The 25,325-nt window shown below is 49.9% G+C and overlaps 1 protein-coding gene across 2 annotated transcripts in view; it reads right to left on the reverse strand.

The window, feature by feature from the left end:
• The window catches only part of Mapkapk3 (MAPK activated protein kinase 3), a 35,106-nt gene continuing 9,781 nt past the window's right edge, over nt 1–25,325 (reverse strand). For both annotated transcript variants that reach the window (XM_021171595.3, XM_021171596.3), the window contains exons 3-11: nt 8,783–8,922; nt 7,582–7,646; nt 7,039–7,118; nt 5,225–5,348; nt 3,999–4,074; nt 3,505–3,629; nt 2,424–2,509; nt 2,071–2,151; nt 1–1,371 (exon numbers count right to left, since the gene is read on the reverse strand). In XM_021171595.3, the coding sequence (XP_021027254.1) occupies nt 1,219–1,371; nt 2,071–2,151; nt 2,424–2,509; nt 3,505–3,629; nt 3,999–4,074; nt 5,225–5,348; nt 7,039–7,118; nt 7,582–7,646; nt 8,783–8,922 (930 nt within the window). In that variant the 3' untranslated portion in view covers nt 1–1,218. The remainder of the gene's footprint in view (nt 1,372–2,070; nt 2,152–2,423; nt 2,510–3,504; nt 3,630–3,998; nt 4,075–5,224; nt 5,349–7,038; nt 7,119–7,581; nt 7,647–8,782; nt 8,923–25,325) is intronic.

A 25,325-nucleotide genomic window follows, 5' to 3' on the forward strand; every position in this document is an offset into this window, starting at 1 on the left:
TCATTGAAAAATGTTAAAAATGTGTTTATTGATATCAGAATATAAAACCCAGCAGCATTGTAATGGATAAGATCTAAGGTTTCCCAGCCAGTGAGAAGGGCCAGGATCTAGGATCTAGGAAGTAGGCTGGATGCCGGGCACTTGTCAGGTCACCAATCAACCACTCAGCACCTGGATGCTGCCCTGGGCAGGACAGGGCAGAGCTGGCTAAGACTGGGATCAGCCAAGGAAAACCCTCTCTACTCCAACTCTGCAAAAGCCAGGACCAGACCTTGTAAGCACGGCTCAGCAGCCCTTCACCAGCCAGGTCTGATCCTGAGTACCTAGATAACAAACAGGGAGCCAAGCGCGACCTTTCACAAAAGTAAGTCCCAAGGTTGCCCGTGCGGTCAGCAGAGACGGGCTTTCCTACCTGAGATCTGGTGAGCAGGAAGAGGTGGGGGCTTTTGTCACAGTGAGGTTTCCAAACTGGAAAAAGGTTAAGGATACCCACCCCCAACATACATATCCACACCTTCAGTTGAGATGAGAAGTTACCTTTTGGATCAGGGGGGAATGGAGAGGATGCTCGGCCCAGGGACTCTAGTGGCTCTCTGAGTGTTACATGGGCTCTTGCTACAGTAAGGCAGGGCTGGACCAACCAGGAAAGCAAGCAATCAGGACTCTGCAGCCTCTAGCAGACCAGAGGAGAAAGCGGGGGGGGGGGGGGGGGGGGACATCCAGTGTGAGAGAGACAGACCTCCCCAAGAAGGTAGACCCTTGATTGTCCCTCCTTCCTCCTGTGTTCAGTATTCTCAGACAGCAACATGGCCTCTGGTCACCATAGCAACCAATGGCCCAATACCTTCCTCAAGGCCAGACCCATCTGCCCACACAGCAGGATACATCCTTTAAAGAAAAAGGGTAGATCCGCCACAACACCCAGTGGCCTAGAAGTAAGGCTGTGTCCTGAGGCAGAACAGAGCTGTGGCCTCAGTCAAGCTGGTGTGCAAAGTTGCTCCAGCTGTAGCAGAGGGCTCCCATCCCTGAGGGCCTGCAGCTTGCTAGAGCCTGAGATTTAGGCTGGGATTCTTGGGCCAAGCTCTTTATCCCCAAGTTCAATGTGACACATAAGACAACAAAATTATCCTTTTGTTATAAGAACGACTCCAGCCCTCTCCTGGCCAGAGCCTCAGGACATTACAGTCTGTCAGCCTGGCTTCTCCAAGGCACCATGAGTTACTGGTTGTTGCATCCTTGTGAGGCTGAGGAGCTGCCTGCCTGCTTTTTCCTCCTCTTGTTGAGGAGCCGGTTGTTAGAGGTCTTCAGGTCCTTGATCTTCACCTGGTCATAGTCTACCCGCATAGTGGCCAGGGCACTGGTCATCTCTTCCTGCATACCATTAGCATAACAGAAAGAAAAGGTCAGTATGGATGGACCTTAAAAGCCATCACTCCCATGCCTAGGAAGCCCCTTAATAATAATAGAACTAACAGGAGCATCAGTGTGCACTGCTCCAGTACCCAGTATGTGCTTGGCCCTGGGCACATAATCCTCTCTACAACGTGTGTGTGTGTGTGTGTGTGTTGGACACTGAGTTTATTCATAATGACAAAAGAAAAGGGATGTGTCCCTGGATCATCAAGGCTACTTGGACAGAGAACTGAACCAGTGACATTTGTATAGAACCTCGAGGCCTGAAGACAGTGGCACTTCTCTGGATCTCCAAGGGTCTGCAGCTTGAAACCCAATCGCTCTTCCATGCTATTTCATAGGGATCCACCTGACCCTCACTATGTCTGAAACAACGATGGTTCCTCTCTTGAATGCTATCGGTCATAAGAGTGTTTACAACCAATGCTTGGGCCCCAGATCCTTTCATTGAGTCCCTAGTCTAAAGTTCCCTCACTAAAGATTGACCCACAAGCATTAACCTAAATGGGAAAGTTCAGCAGCCAAGTGCCCAGTGGTATTCCTTGGCTGGATCACTGGGGCAGTCACTGACATCCTCCAGGTACAGGGGAGGAGCTACACTCTAGATCTAAAGATGCCATCCTGGAATGTATAGAGACTGAGACAGAATCTACTCGCCTTGACGTCATCCCAGTGATCTTTGTCTTCCTGGAGCACTCGGGCTGTGTAGAGTGGGGTCTGTGGGACCACCATGGATTGCTAGAAGGAATCACAAGCCCACGGATTACTGCCTAGAACTGTGTGGAACAGCATAGGCTACCTCCACCACATACCCTGCTCCCATTCTCAGGTGGGGAAATGGTGGCTCAGAGAGGTGAAGGAGCTAGATTGGGACAGCGGCAAAGCCAGGACACAGGTGGGGGTGTTACCATACATCATTGTACAAGGTCCCAGCCCAGCCCTGCACCCAGGCCTCCAGGACTATCCCCTTCCATCCTGCCAGCCCTACTCCAGGCCAAGACCACGCTCACATTGATCCAAGGATGGTTCATAAACTGCATGATCGTTAGCCTCTCTGTGGGATCTGTCTTCAGGAGCAGGCGGATGAGCTCCTTGGCTTGGGGACCCAGAAAAGAGGAGTCAGTGAGTTGCAGTCCCTCAACTCCCCCATATGAGTCACAAGCTCTGTCAGACAGGACTATCCGTGCACCTACATTATTCATGATTAGAAGTGGTGAGCTAACAGGTGTTTCTCGTTGAAGGTCACTAAGTCCTCAGTGATAATTTGTTAAGCAACAATAGATAATACAAGGCCGAATTGTTTGAGCTACCTGGGAGGGAAAATATGAACAAAACAAGGAAGGGGTCCTGGGAAGGCGATATTTATGGGGTCTTATGTTGTTTGTTTGTTTGTTTGCTTGTTTTTCAAGACGGGGTTTCTTTGTGTATCCTTGGCTGTCCTAGAACTAGCTCTGTGGAGCAGGAAGGCCTTGAACTCACAGAGATATCCTCCTGCCTCTCTGCCTCCTGGCTGGGGAGACAAATGTTGAACCCACTTGACAGATATAGATACTGAGACTTTGAAAGGTTCAGATGGCCGGGCGTGGTGGCGCACGCCTTTAATCCCAGCACTTGGGAGGCAGAGGCAGGCAGATTTCTGAGTTCAAGGCCAGCCTGGTCTACAAAGTGAGTGCCAGGACAGCCAGGGCTACACAGAGAAACCCTGTCTCGAAAAACCAAAAAAAAAAAAAAAAAAAAAAAAGAAAGGTTCAGATGACTTGGCTAGGTTTGAATAGCTAGGATTTGAACACAAGTCAGTTTGGCTGCCAAAGGGGTTAGCATTTCCTCTAGGCTCCACCCAACATTTACCCAGCAATAGCTACCTGCCAGGTATGTACCTTGCTCTGTTTGGCTTCTCTCTCTCCATCCTCTCTCTCTCTCTCTCTCTCTCTCTCTCCACCCCTGCCCCTTCCCCACATAGCTTGATTGTTCAGGGAGACACCTTGGCAGGGTCCACCACCCCCTTCCACCGCCATTTTATAAAACAACCAAAAATGATATCTCCCAGAATGAAGGTTGAAGGGGCCAGGTTGAGTAGAGAAGCTTACTCACCATCCTCAGAGACATCAAACCATTCAGGGTTAGGGAAGCCATACTGGCCCAAGCGAATCCTTCTTTTCATTCCTGGAGAGATGGCCTGGCCAGTGTTGGAGTAGAAGGGTGGGAATCCACACAAACTGGCAAAGAAAAGAGGTCGGTCGTTTGGTACAAGGGTTGAGCACACAAGGGTCAGACAGACCCATTTTCTCCTTTTCACTAGGGAGATAGGCTTCCTGACACCACAGCAATAATACCAGCCCTGTGGACTCTTGAACATATCCCAGGAATGCCATCAGCCTTGACATGAGGAAGCCCGCAGGCAGTTTCAAGGCCTGTGTCTAACAACACAGGAAACAAAAGACAATCTGGCCAAGGGATGACGCATAAAAAAAGTCCCTCCCTAGGGACACAGGGAGTGAGAAGCTGAAATAGCTCATGGAAAGGTAGAAGCAGAAGGTTGAGGCAGGGTTGCGGGGGTGGGGGTGGGGGTGGGGAGTGGTACTCACAGGATGTACATGATGACGCCCAGGGACCACATATCACACGACTTGTCATACTTCTCTGGACCCAGGACCTCAGGAGCTACCAAAGCAGAGGGCATAGGAAATCTCTTAGCCCCAAGGGTCTTGGGGACTAGGAAGAAATCTTAAGCCTGGGTAAGGTGAGGAACAGGTACCCAGGCTGGGAGATAGGGCAGAGCAGACTAGTGTCTGGCACCTTCTGGGAAGGCAGCATGTGTGTGAAGTTGGGGGAGGAGAGACAGCTACCAGAAAGAAAAAAAAAAAAAGCTGCTTTCAGACAAACCCCTAGCTACTTCCAGCCCCTCTGCCAGTCTCAACTTGGTAAGAGAGAGGAAGGGAGAAGGCCAGCCCCAAGTTTGGAGAGGGCTCGCCATTGAAGAGGATCACAGTCTGCCAACCGTGTTCTGTGTTTTGTCTCTCAGCGTTGTGTCTCCCTGAACGCACAGCCTGGATCACAGGGTTCTGTGTTCCAGTCAGCTTGGATACCCACCCATTGGCCTTAGTCTTCCAGTCAGTGCATTGAGCTCAGCAGGCCGGACTTATCATGAAAGTATTGCAGAATACTCTCAGATAAACAGGGGGGGGGGGACCATTTCTGAAGCTTTGTACCCCTTAATTGCTCTCCCAAAAGGGACAAAAGTGTCAGTCATTGCCCAACTCTCAAAGCAGGGACACTTGTTACAGGGGCCTTAGGATGTACTGGAGCCTGCCAGGAGCTTTCCCAGGCATCATTAAGTATGTGGATGCCCCTAGCCCCACCTAATTCCTGGCTCAAGGGACCCTTTCCCACAAGGCAGCTACTAGTACCCTGCATCCCTCTAATGTAGGAGAAAAGGCCTGCCCACTTTCTGAATATGAAGATGAAAACCGGAGAAAAACAACCGAAGCTGGGCTCCGTCCCGAGCTGATGGCAGCCTTTTATCACGTATATATTTAGAGCTGCTGTGACGTCATTCAGCTCACAGGCCACAGCCAGAATTTTCCTGGATCTATTTTCAAAAGCAGAAGCTGAAGTTTGGAAGAATATTTTTGCAGCCTCCGGGCCCCCCCCCCCCATCACCCGCCTCCATGAAGACAAGAGTGCTCCCTCCTCCCTCTGCTCCCTCCTCCCTCTTCACCAGGCTTTAACTCTTTGGTTTCCACAACCCTCTGGCTAACCATCCTGTAGCATTCTACAGCAATGGGATACAAGCCACATGCAAAAGACTCACCCACATAATAGGGAGTGTAACAGGGTGTCTGGAGGGCATTTTGGGTGGTTTCCTTGGCAAAGCCAAAATCGGTGAGTTTAAGTACAGCATCCTTCTCCTTGGATGTATAGAGTAGGTTTTCAGGCTGTATCCAGAAGAGAAAGAAAGCATTGGTATAGAGGAAGGTACCAGGAATGGACAGAGTCCCCTCCTCCAGATTCCCTGCCTCCATCCCTATATATGATAAGCCAGCTCTGTTTTATGGAAAGCTCTGGAGCTCGATCACTAACAACATGGAACTGATACCTTCATCCACAGAGAGAAAAGTGAGGCAGGTGCTCAGACAAGACCATGAATGATCAGGTGCCATAGAAAGCCCCTGGGCAGAAACTTCTGTCCCTGAGTTGGGGTGAATACCATGAAAAGCCAGAAAGATGCTGGAGTAGAAAGCAGATGCTCATGAGCCAATATCACCAAGCCCACAAAGTCAGCAGACCAGGCCCACTTGAGGCTGTTCAGGGAAGCACGTGCCCCCAACTCAGACCCCAGGAGCTACACAGAAGAAATCTTCCTTGCTGCAAAGCACAGATGGGGCTGGCAGATGGGGATAGACAGCAGGGTTCCAGGGAGGAGGCAGCCCTAAAAGCTGGCTTTCAGTGAACAGGTAGGATCTAGGTCCATGCCAAAGAGCAGGACCAGGATGCCCAAGCAAAACTTGGGTGGAAGAATAGTGCTCCAGTTTGGATGCAGTGGGAGCTGTTTTGTAGGTTCTGTTTGAGACGATCCGACCTTGGATGGGAATAAATAGAGAATCTGTTTAGCATACTCTGCTCAAAGACGGCTTCTCTTCCCATAGGAAGAAGAGAACTCAGGGGCTAAAATAAAGCACGGATTTAGAGGGTGGGTCTGCCTTGGCTGCGTGTGTACCCTGAATCAAAGGGTAACTGCACGGGCTGGTAGCCCTCAGCCAGAGGAGCATGTCAGCTCGTCTCTCTGCTCTCCTCCGCCTGGGCTTAAGAGGAAGTAAGCCTCGTGCATAAAGGCGAGGAGGAACAAACAGATTCTGTGCTAATAGTGGTGCACACACAAATGCTTATGTGTGTGCATGCATATGGTTATATGAACGTAGGGCTGCCTAGGAAACCCCAGCTTTCCCAGGAAAGAAATTTTGGAGCAGAATCTTTCAAATTCATCCACCAGGAAGGCAAGCAGGCTCAGCCCTAGGTCTGCCTAGGTTCATTCCTCCAATAGCCAGCAAATGGTTTTGTTCTATTTAAATGCTGTTGTCTGGTGGTCAAATTTGTTTAAATTATATCTCTAACTGCACAGACGACCTGATGGTATAAGGCAGCCCCTCTCTAAGGTCTGGCACAGAGATAGATAGTTATAAAACTTCTTACTGAGCAAGTGAACAAATGAAGGGAACCCAAAGCAGCAACTTCACAGCCTAAGGCAAGACAGTTTCTCCAAGAGCCTCAGTTTGCTTGTCTATGAAATGGGTAAATGGCCCCTATCCCACCGTGCCAGGTGAGAATTAAGAGATGCTTGTCGGGGCCCACTGGCTGGAAGTAGGCAGTTACTCTCATTACTATTGGGATTGCCCAGTGTTTGAAGAAAACAAGGACGTCCATCTGGCGAGAGCAGAATGAGTGTGTTGTGCTATGGGAGGAGAGAAGAGCAGTCTTAGCTGAGAAGCTGAGGCAAGGAAGTTAGCTTCAATTCAGGGAGTGAGGGGGGCAGGGGGAGTACGAGGGGAGGGCAGCAGGGGCTGCGGCTGAGTAACTCCTTCCTCCTCCTTCCTTGCCCCCCTCCCAGGCTGAGTTTGGTCAGCTCACCTTGACATCTCGGTGGGCAATGTTCCGACTGTGCAAGAACTGGATGGCAGTGCCAATGTCCCGCATTATCTCTGCAGCCTCTGCAGGCACAGATAGAGGAGTTAGAGGAGTGTCAGTTACAAGTCAGGTGACCTGAGGGGGACCCAGCCTCTAATCTCTCTTAAGCATGGTCTCTGCAGGCCAGCACTAGATGGCAGTCCTGCAACTCAGGTCTTCTATCCTAGATCCCCGTCCAGACATTCCAGTTTCTTCCAAGGATGTCCTGAGGGTTCTTCCCTCGGGCCTTACACTGCCTCATATCAGTTCCACAGTGGGTCAGCGCCAAGAGCTTGAGTTCCCCGTCTCAAGACCACAGAGGGTCCATCTTCAATGTCACAGATTCAAAAACCAAACCCCCTTGAGGGGATGTGACATTCCATCTCCCTCTTTGGAGTTAAGTGAATCTTGAGGTGCAGTGAGGGGCAGGCCTTGGCTAGTATGTCACAGCAACTCCAGCGTGGCCTTTCCGCCCTAATTCCCTACTGTCCCAGGGTCCACACTAACCTCTCTCAGTGAAAGCCTGGTCACCGCGCTCCTGAATCCTGCTGAACAGCTCACCACCCTCCATGCTGCAAGACAAGCAGAAAGGGGGCCGGGCTGAGTATCCCCAACTCACTCACTCTGCCCTAGATCAGAGGCCTGGGTCCCTGTGCCGTGAAGAACGTGGCAGATGGCTGTCAGCTTGAGTGGGTTGATTTGAACTTTCAGAACTAAGAAAAGGTGGGGAGCCTGGATCCTTGCCCAGAAACTCCTATGCTCCCCCGTGGTGCCGGCTCTGAGACCTTGAACACCGGCCCCCCCACCCCCCATCGAAGGGTATTTCCCCAGATGCACAATGAGACGTCAGTTGACATCTTCAAGGCCCCACTGCTCTCTGAGTGCTCCCTGTGGGCTACGCTCTGGGCTCCATCCACCCTTCGTGTACATTGCTACATAACCCTGGTCTGCTTCCTTCCCTCCACTACCTCTTTTGTTAAAGGAGAATATTAACACCAACCTCCAACTCGTCATGAAGATTGGCTGTGTGATATACAGGGAGAGCTTGGAGCAGAGGCATGCTCGGGGTGAGTGCCTCATTACAACCTTCCTCCACACTTAACATGCGAGTTAACTGAGATTCAGAGAGATTAGTGGGTGCCCACAGTCCCACAGCTGGTGGGTGGCAGAGCCAAGACTGAGCCCCAAATCTGAACAGCTAGCTAACCTACGGAGGAAGAAGAAACTTGAAAGGCAGACAAAAAGAACCCAGACAGGGGGCATAGGGTCTGAGGAAGGCTAAGGTTGAACCCCAGGGCTGGTGGCAGAAGCCCAAGGTGGAGAAGGCTAATGACTCCTGGCCACAGGACTCATCAACAGCATCTAATAGAAAAGAGAAAGGCGAAGGGCTGTGTGTATCCCACTCTTCCCCAAAGTTCCCTGCCCACACAGTCAGGGCTTGGTGGCTTTTTCTGATAATTCCTTGCAGAGTGGAAGTCCCGTTCAGGAAGGAAACAGAGAGCTGTGGTAGTTATTTTTCCTGCCCTGGTGGAGAAGTCCTGGTGGCCAGCTATACGGATGCAAGCCCGGTGACTGTCTACTCCTCTAGGGCTGAAGTGATGGTCAGGGCTGCTGTCTGAAGAAGGAACTCCCTGGATAGCAGTGATCCCAGGGCAAAAGGACACCACCAGTAGGGGTTCAGAGGCAGGGCGCCCGCCTGCCCGCCTACCATTCCATGACGATGAGGAGACAGCGCTTGCCGTGGTGCATATTCTCATACACGTCCAGGATGCGCACGATGTGGGGGCCACCCGACGCCTGCCAGTGGTGGTCCACCTCCTGCCGGGCCTTGGGGCTGTCATACAGCAGCTGTGAAGGGAGGCATCAAGGGCGTCAGGCACACACTTGCTCCCCTCACTTTGCTCGAAGAGACCCTCGACCTGCCCAAATACCAGACTATGAGGAGCAAAGTGAAAATTCAAATCCTGTTTTTCCTGCCTTATGGTCCAGTGAGCCTTTGGACTTGAGGGGGGTCAGCCCTGGGCACAAGCAGCTTAGCCAGTAAGTCTAGATGGCCCTGGAAGATGGGTAACAGGCTAGGGGGTCAGAGGTCAGAAAAGTCCCCATTTCTCTTTTCAGGGGAAAGAAATGAAGTGGAGCTTGCGCAAGGTTTGTGGCGAATCACATGCGTCATTGGGGTGCCAGGCCAGGAACCACATATCTTTTGAGCCTCATTTTTATCCTTGATGACAGGTTACCCAGTTATCCAGGCTGATTGGGATCTGCATATGCCAGGCCCTTGGTGACTCCTTGTTTCTCGTAATGTCTCTCTGTGGGAAAGTGGGAGTGGTAAAGAAAGGAAAAAGGAGAAGCCCAGAATACAGAGAAGTTGTTGGAACCCATACAGAGGCTGCCTGAAGAGGTGGTGGGGCCTGTGTCCGTAAGTCTTTCCTCTGGGACCTGGCCCTGAGCGGCGGAGGGAGACTCAGCTGTACTCCTGCAGGAGCAAAGGTAATTAAGACATCACATTCTCCAGGAGTGGGGGCAGAAATAAAACCGTCACTCCCAAGAAAAGAACTTCTAAAAGAAGTTGCTTGGAGCTGGTGAGACGGTTCGGTGGGTAAAAGGTTCCTGCTGCCCTGCCTGGTGACCTAAATTTGATCCCTGGAACCTACAAGGTAGAAGGAGAGAACCAAATCCTGCAAGCTGTCCTACACTCAGTCTCTCTCTCTCTCTCTCTCTCTCTTAATTAAATAAATAAATAAAATAAAATTAGTTGTTTGGCCATGACCTCCAGCTTTCAACAGAACTCCGCAGCATCCCTGAGACCTCTGTAGAAAGGAAGGGACAATGCCAGAGAGATGGATCCACCTCAAGATGACCTCACCCTCATCCCAGGCCTACAGACCCCAGGATCTAACACAGAGCTTGAAACTCAGGCCAGGGAGGACCTTAATTGAGGAAAATAACAGCTTGGTGGAGTTTGGTGTAGGTTTGGGGTTGAATTCCTTCAGTGACTTCCTGTGACCTTAAGAAAGTATGTACAACTCCAAGCCACAGCCCACAACCCAGTAAAATGGAGTAATAACAGAGTCACCCTCACACCCTCACCTCAGTAAAGTGCATGAGGTAGGCGGGTGTCAGGAATCTCACTCGGGTTAACAGCCTTGGGCTATGGCTGCCTTCCCTAAGGCTGCCATAGGAAATGAGCAAAGCCCAGGAGTGAGAGCCATGGAGGGGGTTGGGGGGAGGGGATTGGGGGGAGGGGATTGGGGGGAGGGGGTTGGGGGCAGGGGGTTGGGGGGAGGGGATTGGGGGGAGGGGGTTGGGGGGAGGGGATTGGGGGGAGGGGGTTGGGGGGTTATGAAAGAAGTCAGCATGAGAGGGGAGACTGCCCAGAATGGGGACAATAGTGACAAGCCACCCTCAGCAGGCTGGCCCATTCGAGGACCAGCTATATTTTATTTCTTATTTGAGGAAGGCTATGCATCCACGATCTGATCATCTCTGCCCTGCTTAGCACCTGTAGGAACCCAGGATATACCAGACTCAGTTTTCCCCATACAAGATGGGGGGGGGGGGGGGGAGCCAGCCCTTTTTTTTTTTTTTTTTTTTTTTTTTTGGTTTTTCGAGACAGGGTTTCTCTGTATAGCCCTGGCTGTCCTGGAACTCACTTTGTAGACCAGGCTGGCCTCGAACTCAGAAATCTGCCTGCGTCTGCCTCCCAAGTGCTGGGATTAAAGGCGTGTGCCACCACCGCCCGGCTTATACAGGGCCCAATTAAGACAGCTATGGGACCAAGCTCTTCAGATAAAGATAGGGCTATGTCCCAGGGAAGGGAGAGGAATGTAGATGTTCCTTCTGCCCTTTGGCTGTTCCTCCAATCTGCTCCAGCCCGGGGAACACAGGCGGTGCCTGTACAGACACACAGGCAGGCAGGGTTTACTATGCCCCTCTGTCAGTGCTGAGATCCATATACTGTTACTCTGGCTAGGGCAGGTATGCCTGGGACTGCTGTGGGCCAAGGAACATGGGGTCCCCGCTGGAGCACCTGCTTCCTGCTGTCAGCGCTAATGGCCTTAATCTCAGACCAGAGTGGGGGTGTGATCTACCTTCCAACCTTCCCTCTCCTCTGCCTCTTGCTCCTCACATCCCTCCTCCCCAAGCTGATGTGTCTCTGGTCAGGCCTCCCAAACTGGCTCTAGACCCCTCCTCCCTCTGCCTTCCTCTGACATCCATTCCCACCTAAGTCCTCCCTTTTTCTTCTCAGAAACCCCAAGCTCACAGCTGAAATGCATCCAGGAGGGTCAGCTGCCCTTTCTCATCTCCATCTGTAGACACAGATCTCTTTTCCACAGGCCCTCTAGGTAAGAAAATGCCCCACTTCCCTGTCCCCACACCCAAACATGTCTTCTTCACCCACCTCATGATCTGCATCCCTGGGCCCTAAATCATTTGTCCAGGCCTGGAAGGCTGCACTTGCTATTTCTCAACAGCAGCCCCTCCCTCCATTTTAGCAGCCAGGTGCAGAGCAAAAGCTAGGCAGGTGAACTGGGCTTCCCTGGCTTGTCCTTGAAGGAAACATGGCAGAGGCTGAAGGAGGAGAGAGATGGGGGAGGGGAGAGGGTAGCACAGAGGATTCACAGAGGCTCAGAGCTGTGCTGACACAGAGGAGGGAGGGGAGTGCTGCGGGGCGGGCAGCTCTGGGACGAAGCTGTGGTGGCCCTACCCTACTTCCCAAGTAGACTAACTAGTCCTTTAGTACCAAGGCCCTGAGAGTAGGCACAGGCGTGGGACAGTGCTGTTCCCAGAAAATCAATGGATGCTTCCTTTGCTCTCTCTACAGGTGAGACCACAAGGGTCAGAGCCCTGAACATAGACCCACTCAGGCCCTGCTGCCAAGAAGTCTCCTAGACTGTCTCTTCTGTCACCTTGACTTGTCCCACGGCATAGCCTCAAACCTGTATGTGTGTGCTGTATGTAAATGGATGTGGATGTGTGGGTGCACATGCCTGTTCGTGAACATGTGAAGCCCACAAGTCAACAATGGGTGTCTTTCTCTATTCCTCTCCATCATTTAAAAAAAAAAAATACGCCAGGCGTGGTGGTACACGCCTTTAATCCCAGCACTCGGGAGGCAGAGGCAGGCAGATTTCTGAGTTTGAGGCCAGCCTGGTCTACAGAGTGAGTTCCAGGACAGCCGGGGCTACACAGAGAAATCCTGTCTCAAAAAAACAAAAAAAAAACAAAAAAAAATTACTTTTTATTTTATGCATACAAGTGTTTGCTTGCACACATGTATGTGTGCACCAAATGTGGGCCCAGTACCCATGGAAGCTAGAAGAAGGTTTCAAATCCCCTGCAGCTGTGGAATTCCAGACAGTTGTGAGCTGCCATCTTTCCAGCCCTATCTTCCTATCTATCTATCTATCTACCTACCTATCTATTATCTGTCTGTCTGTCTGTCTATTTATTTGGAGACAGGGTCTCTCACTGAACCTGGTGTTCCCTGGTTCAGCCATTGGCTGGCCAATGAGTCCCTAGGATCTGCCATCTGAGCCACACCCAGTGCTGGGATTGCAGACAAACTCTGCCACTTCCACCTTCTATGTGAGCCCCGTAGTTACCCAACTTAGGTGCCCATGCTCGCCCAGGAAGTGTTTACTTGCTCACTGAAACACCTCTCTAGCCCCACAAATCTGTTTGTTTGTTTGTTTGTTTGTTATTTCTGGGGGGTTTTTTGAGCTAAGGTCTCATAGAGCCCAGGCTGGTTTTGAACTTATGCTATAGCCAAGAATGACCTTGAAGTCCTCACTCTCCTGCCTCGGCCTCTTGAGAGTTGGGATTATAAGCATGCGCCACCACACCTGGTTTATGAAGTGTCAGGGGTCAAGAGCCCTACCACCTGGAGCTACATTGTCAGCCTCCAAATCTCATAAAACCTACGTTTCCTCATTGTCTTTCCCCATAGCTAGAGCGTCCGCCTCCTCCTCCATCCTTCTCCCTCCTCCTCCCTCTTCCTCCTCTCCTCCTCCCCATATCCTCCCCCTCCTCCAAGATTCCCCTTAAAGTTACCTCCTTCCATGACCCCTCCAGACCATCTTTCCTAGAAAGGACTCCAACAGTTTCCTTTTGCCCTTTATTCTTTCTCTTTCTGCCCATGTAGTTTGTTTATTTATTGAGTATAATTTACAGTCACTAAGGTGTACAGGTCTCACGGGTCTGGTTCAATGAGTTTAGACAATCCCACACACCCTGGGAGCCACACCCCCATCAAGATGGAACACATTCCCAGCTCCCCAGAAAGCTCCTGCGTCAGAGTCCTTTCTACCTCCTCTGCTGAAATGCTCACAGCCTACAATTAGCTTGTCCCTTTGATCACTCCTTAAACAAATATACACAGATACCGTGCTTCCAGTGCGCCTGGCTTTGTTCTGAACATGATACAAATATTAGGCAAAGAGGACATAATTATCGTTATTTTTTTTTAAGATAAGAAACTGAAGCACTAAAAAGGGAAGTAACTGGTCCCTGATCACATGACAGTTCTCCAGATCCTTCTTTTATGGTAGGGTCCTTACTGGCTGGGAAGGGGGTTGATAGGGAGGGGGGAAATGAGATCTTCGTCTGTTCCACCCTATAAAACAGGGGAAGGAGTGGCCACTGTCACTGAGAGCATTCTGTCATGGCCAATACAGTGGATCCAGGTCCTGCTGGTAAGAAGGATTTAACCGAAGGTGGAGGGTTAGTAACTAAGCTTAACCCAAGGTGGAGGGTTAGTAACAAAGCCCTCCCAGACCACAATACAGGGCACTTGGTCAGGGTGGTCTGTCCAATGTGCAAAGACCTCTCTGTGGACTTCCTAGATTATATCTAGTTGGCAGGTACCCTCCGGGGGCCATCTATGTTATAAGCAAGCCATTCAGATTTACAAAAAGTCTCCATCTTCCCTCTTCCTTCCTTCCTTCCTTCCTTCCTTCCTTCCTTCCTTCCTTCCTTCCTTTCTTTCTTTCTAAAAGATGTATTTATTTTATTTATATGGGTGCACTGTAGCTGTCTTTAGACACACCAGAAGAGGGCACCAAATCCCATTACAGATGGCTGTGAGCTACCATGTAGTTGCTGGGAATTGAACTCAGGACCTTTGAAAGAGCAGTCAGTGCTCTTAACCACTAAGCCATCTCTCTAGCCACTCATCTTCCTTTTTCTAACCTTCATTGACAAATTGTGTCCATGGACCTTGTCCTCCTTAAAATGCCCAAAGACCAAGTCGATTGGGGTGGGGAAACAGTCTTTCTCATTTTGTCTGTCTCAGTCACAGAATAGTAAAATGCCACACTCAAAAGCCACAGGGGCTTGTAAAGGCTAACCAGCAGATCCCTCTGCTTGTATGGAGGAGAAAATGAAGACTGGATGATGGGTGGCCATGAGCCATGTAGCAGGGCTCCATGTTTTTCCTCTGTTCATCCCAGAAATTAACACCAGGGGTACTCCGTCCCCTATGCCAGGCTCTGAACTGTCATTCAAGCCCCCGTGGCTACAACCTTCCAGTATGTCTGTTATATCGGGGTTCCACATCCTCTTTAGTAGTCTCCTACCATGAATAATCAAGAAAAACTGGACAGCCAAGGCATACAGACACAAATCTGACAGACAAGGCACTGACACAAAGATCAACAATGAGATGTTTCCTCACCAGTCGGCCTTCCGACCCTTCAGTTAGGAGTCCAGGGAATCTTGGGTTCCTGGCCACTACACCAAGATGTTATACCCAACTCACAGGGAACCCCCCCCCCCAAAGACTACAATGGAGCCAATTCCAATGCAAACACATAGGGTCTTTATTGCGAGCTCGTGAGCAAGGACTCACAGTCACCATCACAGCGGATCAGAAGTGAGAGCCTCAAGTCTGGAGTGCAGGTTATTTATTGTAGCTACATCAAGCTTAGGGAATTTCCATATGGATCAGCAAGTTAATATATCAAAACTGCATTTCTAGGCTGGGCAGTGGTGGCACATGCCTTTAATCCCAGCACTTGGGAGGCAGAGGCAGGTGGATTTCTGAGTTCAAGGCCAGCCTGGTCTACGGAGACAGCCAGGGCTATACAGAGAAACCCTGCCTCAAAAAAACCAAAACCAAAACCCAAAACACCACCAACAACAAAAAAACTGCATTTCTGGTGTAATCTGTAAGAACTAAACATAGTGGGAAAACCACCTGACAAACAGGATGGGTAGGTTATCTATTTTCTGCAGCATGTCTTAGGTTATCTATATATACCTTGACTCTGCTGTTGTAGCTTGACTGGCTGTTGCTAAGGGTGGGTTGCCATAGGATGTTTGCTCAAGTGGATTTTATGGTTTTCTTCCTAGAATTAGAGTTTAGCCCCTTCGCACAAAATGGAACTTCTCAAAACGCAGAGTTGGTTGAGCTTTCCAGTGAGCCCACAGAGCAGGGTCCATCTGTTTGATCACCTCTGGTTGCCAGTCCTGGGGCACAGAGCCTGCCGCAGAGCCCCACCCTGTCTCTGATATTACTTGCAAATTAGGTGACTACATCTATGAAAGAAGGAGACTCTCACGATGTGATGCGTTATGAGAACAAGATAAGAACAAGAGGTCGGGTGTGACATCCTGGCTAAACTTTCTGTACATCCCTTCTCCATTCTCCCTGGCAAACTAGCGTCTACTTCCTCTTCCAGGGACCCATGAGAGCTTACTCAAGTCCCCACCACAAGTTGACTTTATTCATGCAGGTGCGTGATTCTACATGATTCTTCTTAAAAGGTGTCCCCAAGCCAGGCAGTGGTGGCACACACCTATTGTCCCAGCACTCGGAAGGCAGAGGCAGGCAGATTTCAAGTTCAAGGTCACCCTGGTCTACAGAGTAAGTTCCAGGACAAACAGGGCTACACAGAGAAACTCTGTCTTGGGGGGAAAAAAAGGCAGGGGGGTGCTCCCAAACATGAGAATGAGCGTAGGCCCAGGAACAGAAGCCCCGTCTCTATCCTTAGTATGTCCTTGTCTCTCTGGGCCTCCGTCTCCACAGTGTAAAACTGTAAGACTGTAAGTCTTAGAAACAAAGGGAGCCTTTGGTCAGGGCCTACTTGCAAAGTACCTGTTGTAGCCACTGCCACAGCACCACCCATGGAGGGAAAACCTCGTAGCCACACCCCTGAGCCCACTCAGGTCTATTCAGAATGGGCAACAGTGTGCCCAGTCACAGCTGTGGGAGGAACACAATAACCTTGCTTCACATCAGTCCTATGTCTCCTGGGTTCCCCAGGGGTCCATCACAGCTGGAGGGTCAGGCATGACACACCTGGGCAGCTCCACCACTGCAGGTGATACCCAACAGGTGCAAACAGCTACACATAGAAGGACCTCCGTGCACACGCATACATGTACTACTTGGCTTCCTTCTGAGGAATGGGGGCTCTTGGCTGCCGTTGAAGTCTGGACCCCACTGAAGTCCAGCAAAGCACTGAGTTTGCAACTTTTCTGGCCTACACCTTAGAGGCAATGGTTTCCACCTTGCTTTCTCCCCTCCCCCACCTTTGCTAAATTGTCTCCCCTGCTCTCAGCACTGGCAGCCAGATGGCCAGACCCTAGCAAGCCAAGGACTTACTGGTGCCCTTCTGGCATCCCCAGGTGGAACTAGGCCTCAGAAAAGCTAACTCCACCCCCTCACAGCACCTCAGAATTCTGCCCTCTCCCACCCAAATAAAGCTTAAGTCAGGGTGGATTGGTTCTTCAGTTCCAGGGCTAAGAACACAACAGCAGCATCTGTTTGTTTGCAAAACAACTTGCAATTTAGAAAGCACTCTGCCTTCCTTTATCTCATGGGAATGCTTGGTGCCACCCTGTGAGGCAATCGGGGTGGGAACCATTAGCCTCCATCTGCAGATTAAGGAGAGGGAGACTCAGGAAGATGAAGTCACTGCCCTGGGGCCTCCAGTCTCACTGTGGAGACTGCAAGAGGAGAACTGAGTTTTGAGAGAGCATCAAAGGGGAAGTGAGAGGGAGGGGCGACCACAAGTTGGAAAGCCACAGCTTGCACAAGACTCAGGAGACTGAACACTAAGTAAATGTGTGAATAGGTGTACAAGCACATGGAGATAAATACACACGTGTAGAAATATGTGCGCATACATGCCAAAGTGCACGTGTGGAGGTATACGCAAGGCGAACAGAAAGTACAGGATGCCGGTGGGAGCTGCACGTTTGGGAATGCGTGCATCTCCAGTCTCTACTTTGTTGACGTTAAACTCCCAGAGCGATATTCACCCATCAGTCCACTACTTCTTCCAATCAATTTCTCCAAAGTGACTGGCAGAGAATTGGCCACAAGGAGGTTTTCAAAAAAGAATGGTGGTCTTCCCGCCACAACTCAACCTATGACAGGCTTGCCCAAGACAGACAGAGCCTAGATAAAGTTCCATTGAGATGTCTTTTCCCACTGAGGTCCTATCTCCATTGCAGGACAACTGTTACCCTTCCATTACCCATGGCCTGGAAATGTGTTCTGTCTTCCCAGGGTTATCACCGCACAAAGCTGAGATGTCAGCAACAAAAAACACAGCCTTGGAAACCAGTCCTAAATGTTCTTTCCCAGTCTCCTGTAGCCCAACAAGGGCCACTTATCTGCAGGCACACACACACCCTCACATCCTGTGTCCCTGGATTCAACTTACTCTGGATCTGGACTTCTCTCAGATCAAAGTGAGCACACTGTCTCCATCTCTCTCACACAGAGAAGGCATCCTGACTATCTGTCTGGACAGGCAGTTTCCTTGGACACCCCTGCTAACAAATCCACAACCTCCACATGCCCCAGCCAGTTCACCTGTCACCCAGGCACGGCAGCTCTCTGGCTCAGGGTGGAACACCCGCTTGTTCCAGGGGAAGTGGGCTGACTTTTAATCTTTCCCATCATCGAGACAGGAACAGTCAAGAAGATGACGCTCTAGGTGTCTTGCTAACACACAACTCCACAGGCACAAGCCCGGAGTCTCTTTTTTCCAGTTACCCATGAAGCACTCCAAACCCCATTATCTCCAAATACCTTGCCCACTGACCACAAGATTTCAGCATCCTGAAAGAAGCCAAGGGGAGGAAAGATAAAATAAAACAAACAAACAAAAGCCCTCTAATTGTCTATAAAATGAAATTAAAAAATTACCAGAAACCCATTTAAGTTTGTAAGTATAAACAAAGACAGATTTTAATTCTGAGCTTCCTGGAAGTTTTGGCAAAGAAACAAACCAGGTACACATTCCTGTTTTTTACAAGAGACCAAACTCCAAAAGGGAATTGGTATTAACCTCCCACGAAAGTCAAGTCAAACATTATAGCAAGACCTTCCACAGTAATTTTGATAAAGATATAGGAAGGTACAAATGGACATATTTAATATGGATTCTCCTATAAAGAGGATGTAGCTCGTTGTACCTGCCTGGCACACAAGCTAGCCAGACCCTTTATGTCCTTAGATTCCAGCTCTTTTCTATGCAGGAGGTCAGACAGGAGTGCCAAGGACTGGATACTCCCTCCAACACCTCCTCACCCACAGGAGAGGTCTCATCCTGCCTCAGGCCAGGGCAGACAGGAAGCTGAAACACTTCTCACTGCAGAGGAGACAGGTGCATGCCTAGAGCCAAGCACCGGTGCAAAAGGACTGAACAATGTTATAGGAAAATAAAGCTTTTGACTCATACCGTTTTCCCTGTAGGGAGCCCATATTCTCACAGAGGAGGCTACAGATAAACAAAAGCCCAAAAATTAGAAAGGGGGCCATGGGAGCGGGCAGAAGGGACAGAAGAGGTTTCTGAGGGTAATACATGTGAACACACGTGACATGGACGCCGAAAGGGGGCTCCTGGGGATGGAGGAGGAAGAGGAGAATGTAGGAAAGGAGGGACAAGGAGAAGCAATAAAGACAAAGTACGTTTGAAAATGCCGTAATGAGGGGCTGGAGAGATGGCTCAGCGGTTAAGAGCACTGACTGCTCTTTCAAAGGTTCTGAGCTCAAATCCCAGCAACCACATGGTGGCTCACAACCATCTGTAATGAGATCTGATGCCCTCTTCTGATGTGTCTGAAGACAGCTACAGTGTACTTACATATAATATATAAATAAACCTTAAAAAAAAAAAGAAAAAGAAAATGCCGTAATGAAATCTAATTCTGTGTGTGTGACCTTAACAAGCCCTGCCACACTTTCTCTTCGACAAGTTTCCAACTCAGCTTCTCCCAGGTCCCATCTGGCTCCCAATTCTACAGGGATTGGAGACTGTGACCCCCACAGGAACTACTTCATTGTCTTTATAAAAAGACACCACTGGAATACTAGAATTCATTTTTTCAGCCCTTTTTGCTTGTTTTATAAGATGAAGCCCAGGCTGGCTTCAAACTCAGGATTTTCCTTCTTCACCCTCCCAAGTGTTGACACCACAGGTATATGCCACCACACTTGATTCCAACCTATTTATGAGGACCCCACCCACCCACCCCTCCCCCCCGTGCCTGGCATTCTGGAAGGGCTATTAACAGCCCTGCCCTTGTCCTTCACCTGCCAGTGTGCCCTGCTGCCTGTTTTTTGCCTACTGAGAGCATGAGCCACAGTCTCAGTCTCAAATCTGGGGGCAAGCATCATGCAGGTCAGTTTAGGGCACAGAGACAAGAGTCTCTTCCTTTTAAATATTCTTTTTTGTTTGTTTGTTTGTTTGTTTTGAGACAGGGTTTCTTCTGTGTAGCCCTGGCTGTCCTGGCACTCACTTTGTAGACCAAGCTGGCCTCGAACTCAGAAACCCGCCTGCCTCTGCCTCCCAAGTGCTAGGATTAAAGGCGTGCGCCACCACCTTTTAAATATTCTTAAACAGTTGTTTAGTTTTATTTTCTGTGCACATGTATACTGGTAGGATCGTGTGTGCCATAGTAGGGATGTGGGGGAGGTCAGGGGACACCTTGCTGAAGTCGAGTCTCTCCTTCCATCAAGTGGGTACTGGGGATCAAATGAAGATCAGCAGACTTGGTGGCAAGCATTTTGCCTGCTGAGCCATCCCACTGGCTTGACAAGAGATTCTTTTAGCATGGACCTAATGAAACAGAAGTCGTCACAACTCCCCTGTTCCCCACACACACACACTCCCTGAGGAGGCCGTATCCTCAAGAGTACCCGTGCTATTTAAAGAGCTGGTAATGATGTCAAATCTAACTTCTTAGCCACAGTTTCAAATTAGAGCCTCGGACATGTGCCATTACTCTCTCGCACTCATTTTCCCAGCTTTTGTAGCTCATTAAGAGAGCTAATGGAACCAATTTTGCAGCTATGGATTAGTTGGCCTTGCTCCAGATCAGGTCCTGCTTCATTAAGTTCTGACCACAGCTTGTCCTCTGTCATACCCTGGTCATTTACCTTCTCCTCTTCAGATGCAAAGTTCCAGGGAGGTCAGCTCAGATGATACCAGTGACCCCCAAATGTCCAGGCCCAAGATGGATGTCTAGCGAAGGACAGTCTGGGGTCAGTGTGAGCACCCCCCTTTCAAAGTAACTGTTCTTTCCTGGTGCACAGCCCATACTTGTGCTGATACATCTCACACTTTGTGCACCATATCTGGAGAAGATGTCTCTCTGTGAGGTTAAGTGACTTTCCCAAAGTCACACAGCCAGATGATGAATCAACACTTGAACCCAGAGCTGTTGGATTCTAAGTACATACACACATACATACAGAGAGAGAGAGAGAGAGAGAGAGAGAGAGAGAGAGAGAGAGAGAGAGAGAGAGAGCTTCTTTCTATAGCTGTGAAGATGAGTGGGTAATCTTCCTACAACATCAATGAGGGAAAGATAAACTGGGAGAGGAGGCCTAGCCAGCCCTTCCTAGACTTAGGCTCTATACTTCTGAGTCCAGACCAAGCTAAGTAGATGTGTTAACTGTGGCAGATGTTTGCAGATCCCATGCCCTGTCCTAGGTACATTATACCCTTTAGCTCTTGCCCTTTGACAGTTGCACTGTTACCCATAATGCTCAGCTGAGGAGACTGTGGCTTATCAGTTTTGTAGCTTCCCTAGGTCATGTGATTTGTAAAAGGCCATCTCCAAGTCTGAGAAGTCCCTGGGATCCAGATTCGGCTCTCTTCCCTACCAAGGCCTGTCCATTCCCAGATGCCACAAACATTCCCTGGCCCTACCTTGGTATCAGTCCAAAACCTTGGCAGGGAATACTGTCACAGACACTCTGTCCTCAAGGGTTGGGGGAGAGTGCGTCTATTCATGAGTCACTGCAGCATTTGATGAGGGGATTCGCTCAGTTCCCCCTCTTTTACCTTCTTTCAGGAGCCAGAGCAGGCAAGGTGGGGAAGACTCCCCACTGCAAGGGAACCCAGGAGCACAGAGGGCTCCCCTGTGACAGCTCCCCTTCTAGATCAAGGCCAGGATTCCTGGCAGGTTGGGATCTCTCTGACCACGACTCATCAGAGTTCTGGGAAGAAAGGAACAGCTACAGCGCCAAACCCCAACCTCCCCAAGATGCGCAGCTGATGGCAGAGCCAAGGCGCTTTTGGATGTCAGCAAGTCTCAGAACAGATTCCTCCAGTGTATTACATTTTGATGGTCTCAGTTTGTCTCCTTTTTTGCCAGCTCCAGACAATCGAGAAATAAAGACAAAAGGGCCAAATCTGGTGGGATTTGGGGAAATCTGGGGAAAAGGAAGAAATGTTGCCAGGAGAAGAGAACAGAACAGGTCTCATAGGCAAGAGGCAAGAGAGGGCACATGAGTGCTAGTTGGGGTGAACCGGGGTTCCAGTGCTTCAGGTCATCTGGGGAAGAGCAGCTGTGGCTACGAAGGTTCAGGAGGGACATACCTAAACACTGAAGGTTAGTTCATCTCCCTACACACCACTGGCAGGCCATCCTACAGCTCTGAAAAGTACAGACAACGACAGTACTCATTCTCCAGGAGGTCTCAAGGATGGACAGAGAGCAGACAGAGTTCACATGAGCACACACTGAATGTACTGGGGGCCTACTGTTCCAGGGGTGGAAATGGCTTTCCAAGTTTGCTTGACAGTCCTGGCTTCCTCTAGGCCTTGCCCTGAGATAAACTCACAACCTCCTCCCTGTTTCCCGGAACTTAAAAAAAGCTAGGTGCACCCCGGGAGCAATCCAACAGGTCAGAAAATGGTCTCAGATCCTTATAGGGACAAGGGAGACTGGGAGTCCTACAAGCGCACACACAGAGGGCTGCCTAATGTCTACCTCTATGTTCACAGAGGAAAACCAATCTCTCTCTCTCTCTCTCTCTCTCTCTCTCTCTCTCTCTCTCTCTCTCTCTCTGTCTCTCTCTCTCTGTTCTTCCAGACGCAGGGAGTCTGATTCCCAGTAAGATAACGCTCTCTTCTGGGCTTAGTGGCCACCAGGCACCCAAGTCATGCATAGACATACATGCAGATAAATACACATATACATAACACTAATACACATAAAACTAAACAAGAAATAAAAATAAGGGCTGGAGAGATGGTTCAGCAGTTAAGAGCACCAACTGTTCTTCCAGATGTTCTGAGTTCAATTCCCAGCAACCACATAGTGTCTCACAATTATCTGTAATGGGGATCTGATGCCCTCTTCTGGTGTGTCTGAAGACAGCTACAGTGTACTCATATAAATAAAAATAAATAAATCTTAAAAAAAAATAAAAAATAAACTTAAACACTAATCAGCAGGAAGAAACTTCACAGGGTCCCACCCTTACCCTTAGACAGAGAATACACACAACTTACATCTGCTCCAATGCAAAGTGGTCAGCCCTGAATTCGTGTGTGTGTGTGTTTAAACTATACAAAACAAAACAACAACAACAACAACAAAAACCCATGTACTTTGTCAGACACTACCCCAGTACTATTTATTCTACAACGGTATAAAAAAAAGAGAACGTTTTCATCCTAAGAACAGAGACTTTAGAAAATACAGTGTTTTGTTTTGATCTCAGAAATAATGTCCCTCTTTTGGTGGTCTGCCTTCACAAACAGATCTTTGCCTGGCCATAAATATGTGCCTCAATTGGTCAGTTGTGCTGTAGTGTAGTGACGTCCACATAGCTGGCATAGGGCTCAAGGGGACAGTGGCTACCCCATCTAAGCATGGGTGACCTGGACAAGCAGGGCCACGCACCGAGGACACATGCTGACTCAGCGTCTAGTCAGCTGCAGAGAAAAGGGAGCCAGTACTTCTGTAACTCCCAGAAGAAGGACCGACAGCCTCTCTTATTCTGGATGTCACAGAAATGATGGAAGTATAAGAAGTGGGGCTGGGGAGGCTGGAGACACAGCTCAGGAGTTTCAAGCACTGGCTGCTTTTCCAGAGGACCTGGGTGCAATTCCCAAAACCTATATCAGGCATCTCACAACTGTCGGTAACTCCACTCCCAGGGCTTCTGAGGGCACCAGGCATGCATGGGATGGATACACAGACACACAAGCAGACAAAACATCCGTGCACATAAATAAAACAAATAATTTTTTAAAAAGAAATGGTGGCAGGGAAGATGGCCTAGATCCCATGACAGGCACTGCAAGTGACCTTCTGACCCCATCCTCCAGCCCTGCAGTTTCTGAAGTCTGTAACCGCTCAGCTCAGCATCTTTCCCTCTTCCCTTAGCTTCATCCACGTCCCTACAGCTCCCCATATAGGTTTGCATGAGTGTAGGCAGCCATCTCTGCATTCAGATCCCTCCAGAAGCACTAATGACATGTCCAGGCTGCCAGCGTCCTGCACACCATGACCCCCTCCTCAACTCCCAGGCCCTCTCTAGTCCTGTGTCTGCCCATCCAGAGTATGCCCAAGTCCCCAATACCTACCCAGCTTCTAGAAGAAATGTCCTGTCTCCAACAGCCATGCCATGGAGTCATGGCCATGAACAGGAGAAGGGGAGAGACCTCATCCTCTTGGGAACCAGGATGGTGACCTGGCACTGCCCAGGGTCACCCTCGTGAAGGAAATGGGCTACAGTGAATCATTTCTGCTCTCTTGGGCCTTCTGGGGATGCTCCCTGGCACTGGATCAGCCTGACTCAAAGATTTAACTGAGCCCTGGGAGAGAATGTAGAGGAGTCTCCAAACCTGAGTCATAACCCCAGAGCTTCCTGTCCCTAGCTGACTACAGACCCTGCTGATAGCATCACCAGCTGACGTTTCCCAGGCAACAGCATTCAGAGTGGCTAGGGGACAAGCTCCCTGGAGCATCCTCTGGCCAGGCTCTATCGTGCAGCTCAACTGCTTGCAAGGGCAACCCCAACAGAGAGTAGGACTCCCTCCTGCCCACTTCCCTGGCACTGCTCATGATCCCAGCCCACCCTAAGTGTTCCAATCTGAAGGAAGACCTTTTGCCAAGCAAAGCACCCAGCCCCTCGTTTTACAGATGGGCTGACTGTGGCACACAGGGAAGGGTGGCAGAGGGCCAGGAATTGGCCACCTGCCAAGCCTGGGCTCCAGCCCAGCTGTGGACATAACTCTGCTCTGTGAACATGGGTGAGTTACTCGGCCTTTCTGAACCTCTGTGACTGCAGCCATGACAGGGGAGTGGTAACCATTCTCCGACGACTCTGCTGACTGACTGTGTTTAAGCAGCAAGTGGCGCTCTCATCCAGCTACTGGTTAACTGCCTACCCGAGACCAAGGAGACACATCTTGAGAAGAAGGCTGTTCATGGTGGGGAAACCTGTAGAACAAGTTCTCGGTCCTCAGCAGAAGTTGAACCCCTTGGGAATGGAGCAATGGGTGTAGCTGATCAGGCCCCGGCCACTCAGAGTCTGGAAATAGCCTCTGAGATTACTGGAGTAATTAAATACAGTCTAAAAAGTCTTGGGGATCATGCCAAATAGTGTAGGGGCATCTCACATTCTGCCCCACCCTACAGAAACAGAATCAGGTTGCACCTCATACCCTTAGTCCACCCAATCTCTCCCAGGCTCCTCTGCTAACTTTGAGGCTCTGGTAGGACCCCAGTCCTTTCCTTCCCTGACTTTGGCCAGGTAACCTTAGGAGTCATAATGTGCCTAACCACACTGTTGTCCAAACCACCATCTCCGACCATTGGGCCATAAAGAGGTCCAATAAGGAGAGACTGCAGCTAAAGTCGGCTTCCCACTCTCCACAGGGACGCCTCAGGTTACAGCCCAAGCGCCCAAGTCCGCCTGACTCCAACTGTTCTGCCAGCACCTGGTCAGAGCTGACAGCAGGAGGGGACATTGGGAGTGAGGTGGGTACAGC

This window comes from Mus caroli, unplaced genomic scaffold, assembly GCF_978045245.1.
Source record: "Mus caroli unplaced genomic scaffold, Mus_caroli_1 scaffold_11, whole genome shotgun sequence".
Lineage (NCBI taxonomy): Eukaryota > Metazoa > Chordata > Mammalia > Rodentia > Muridae > Mus > Mus caroli.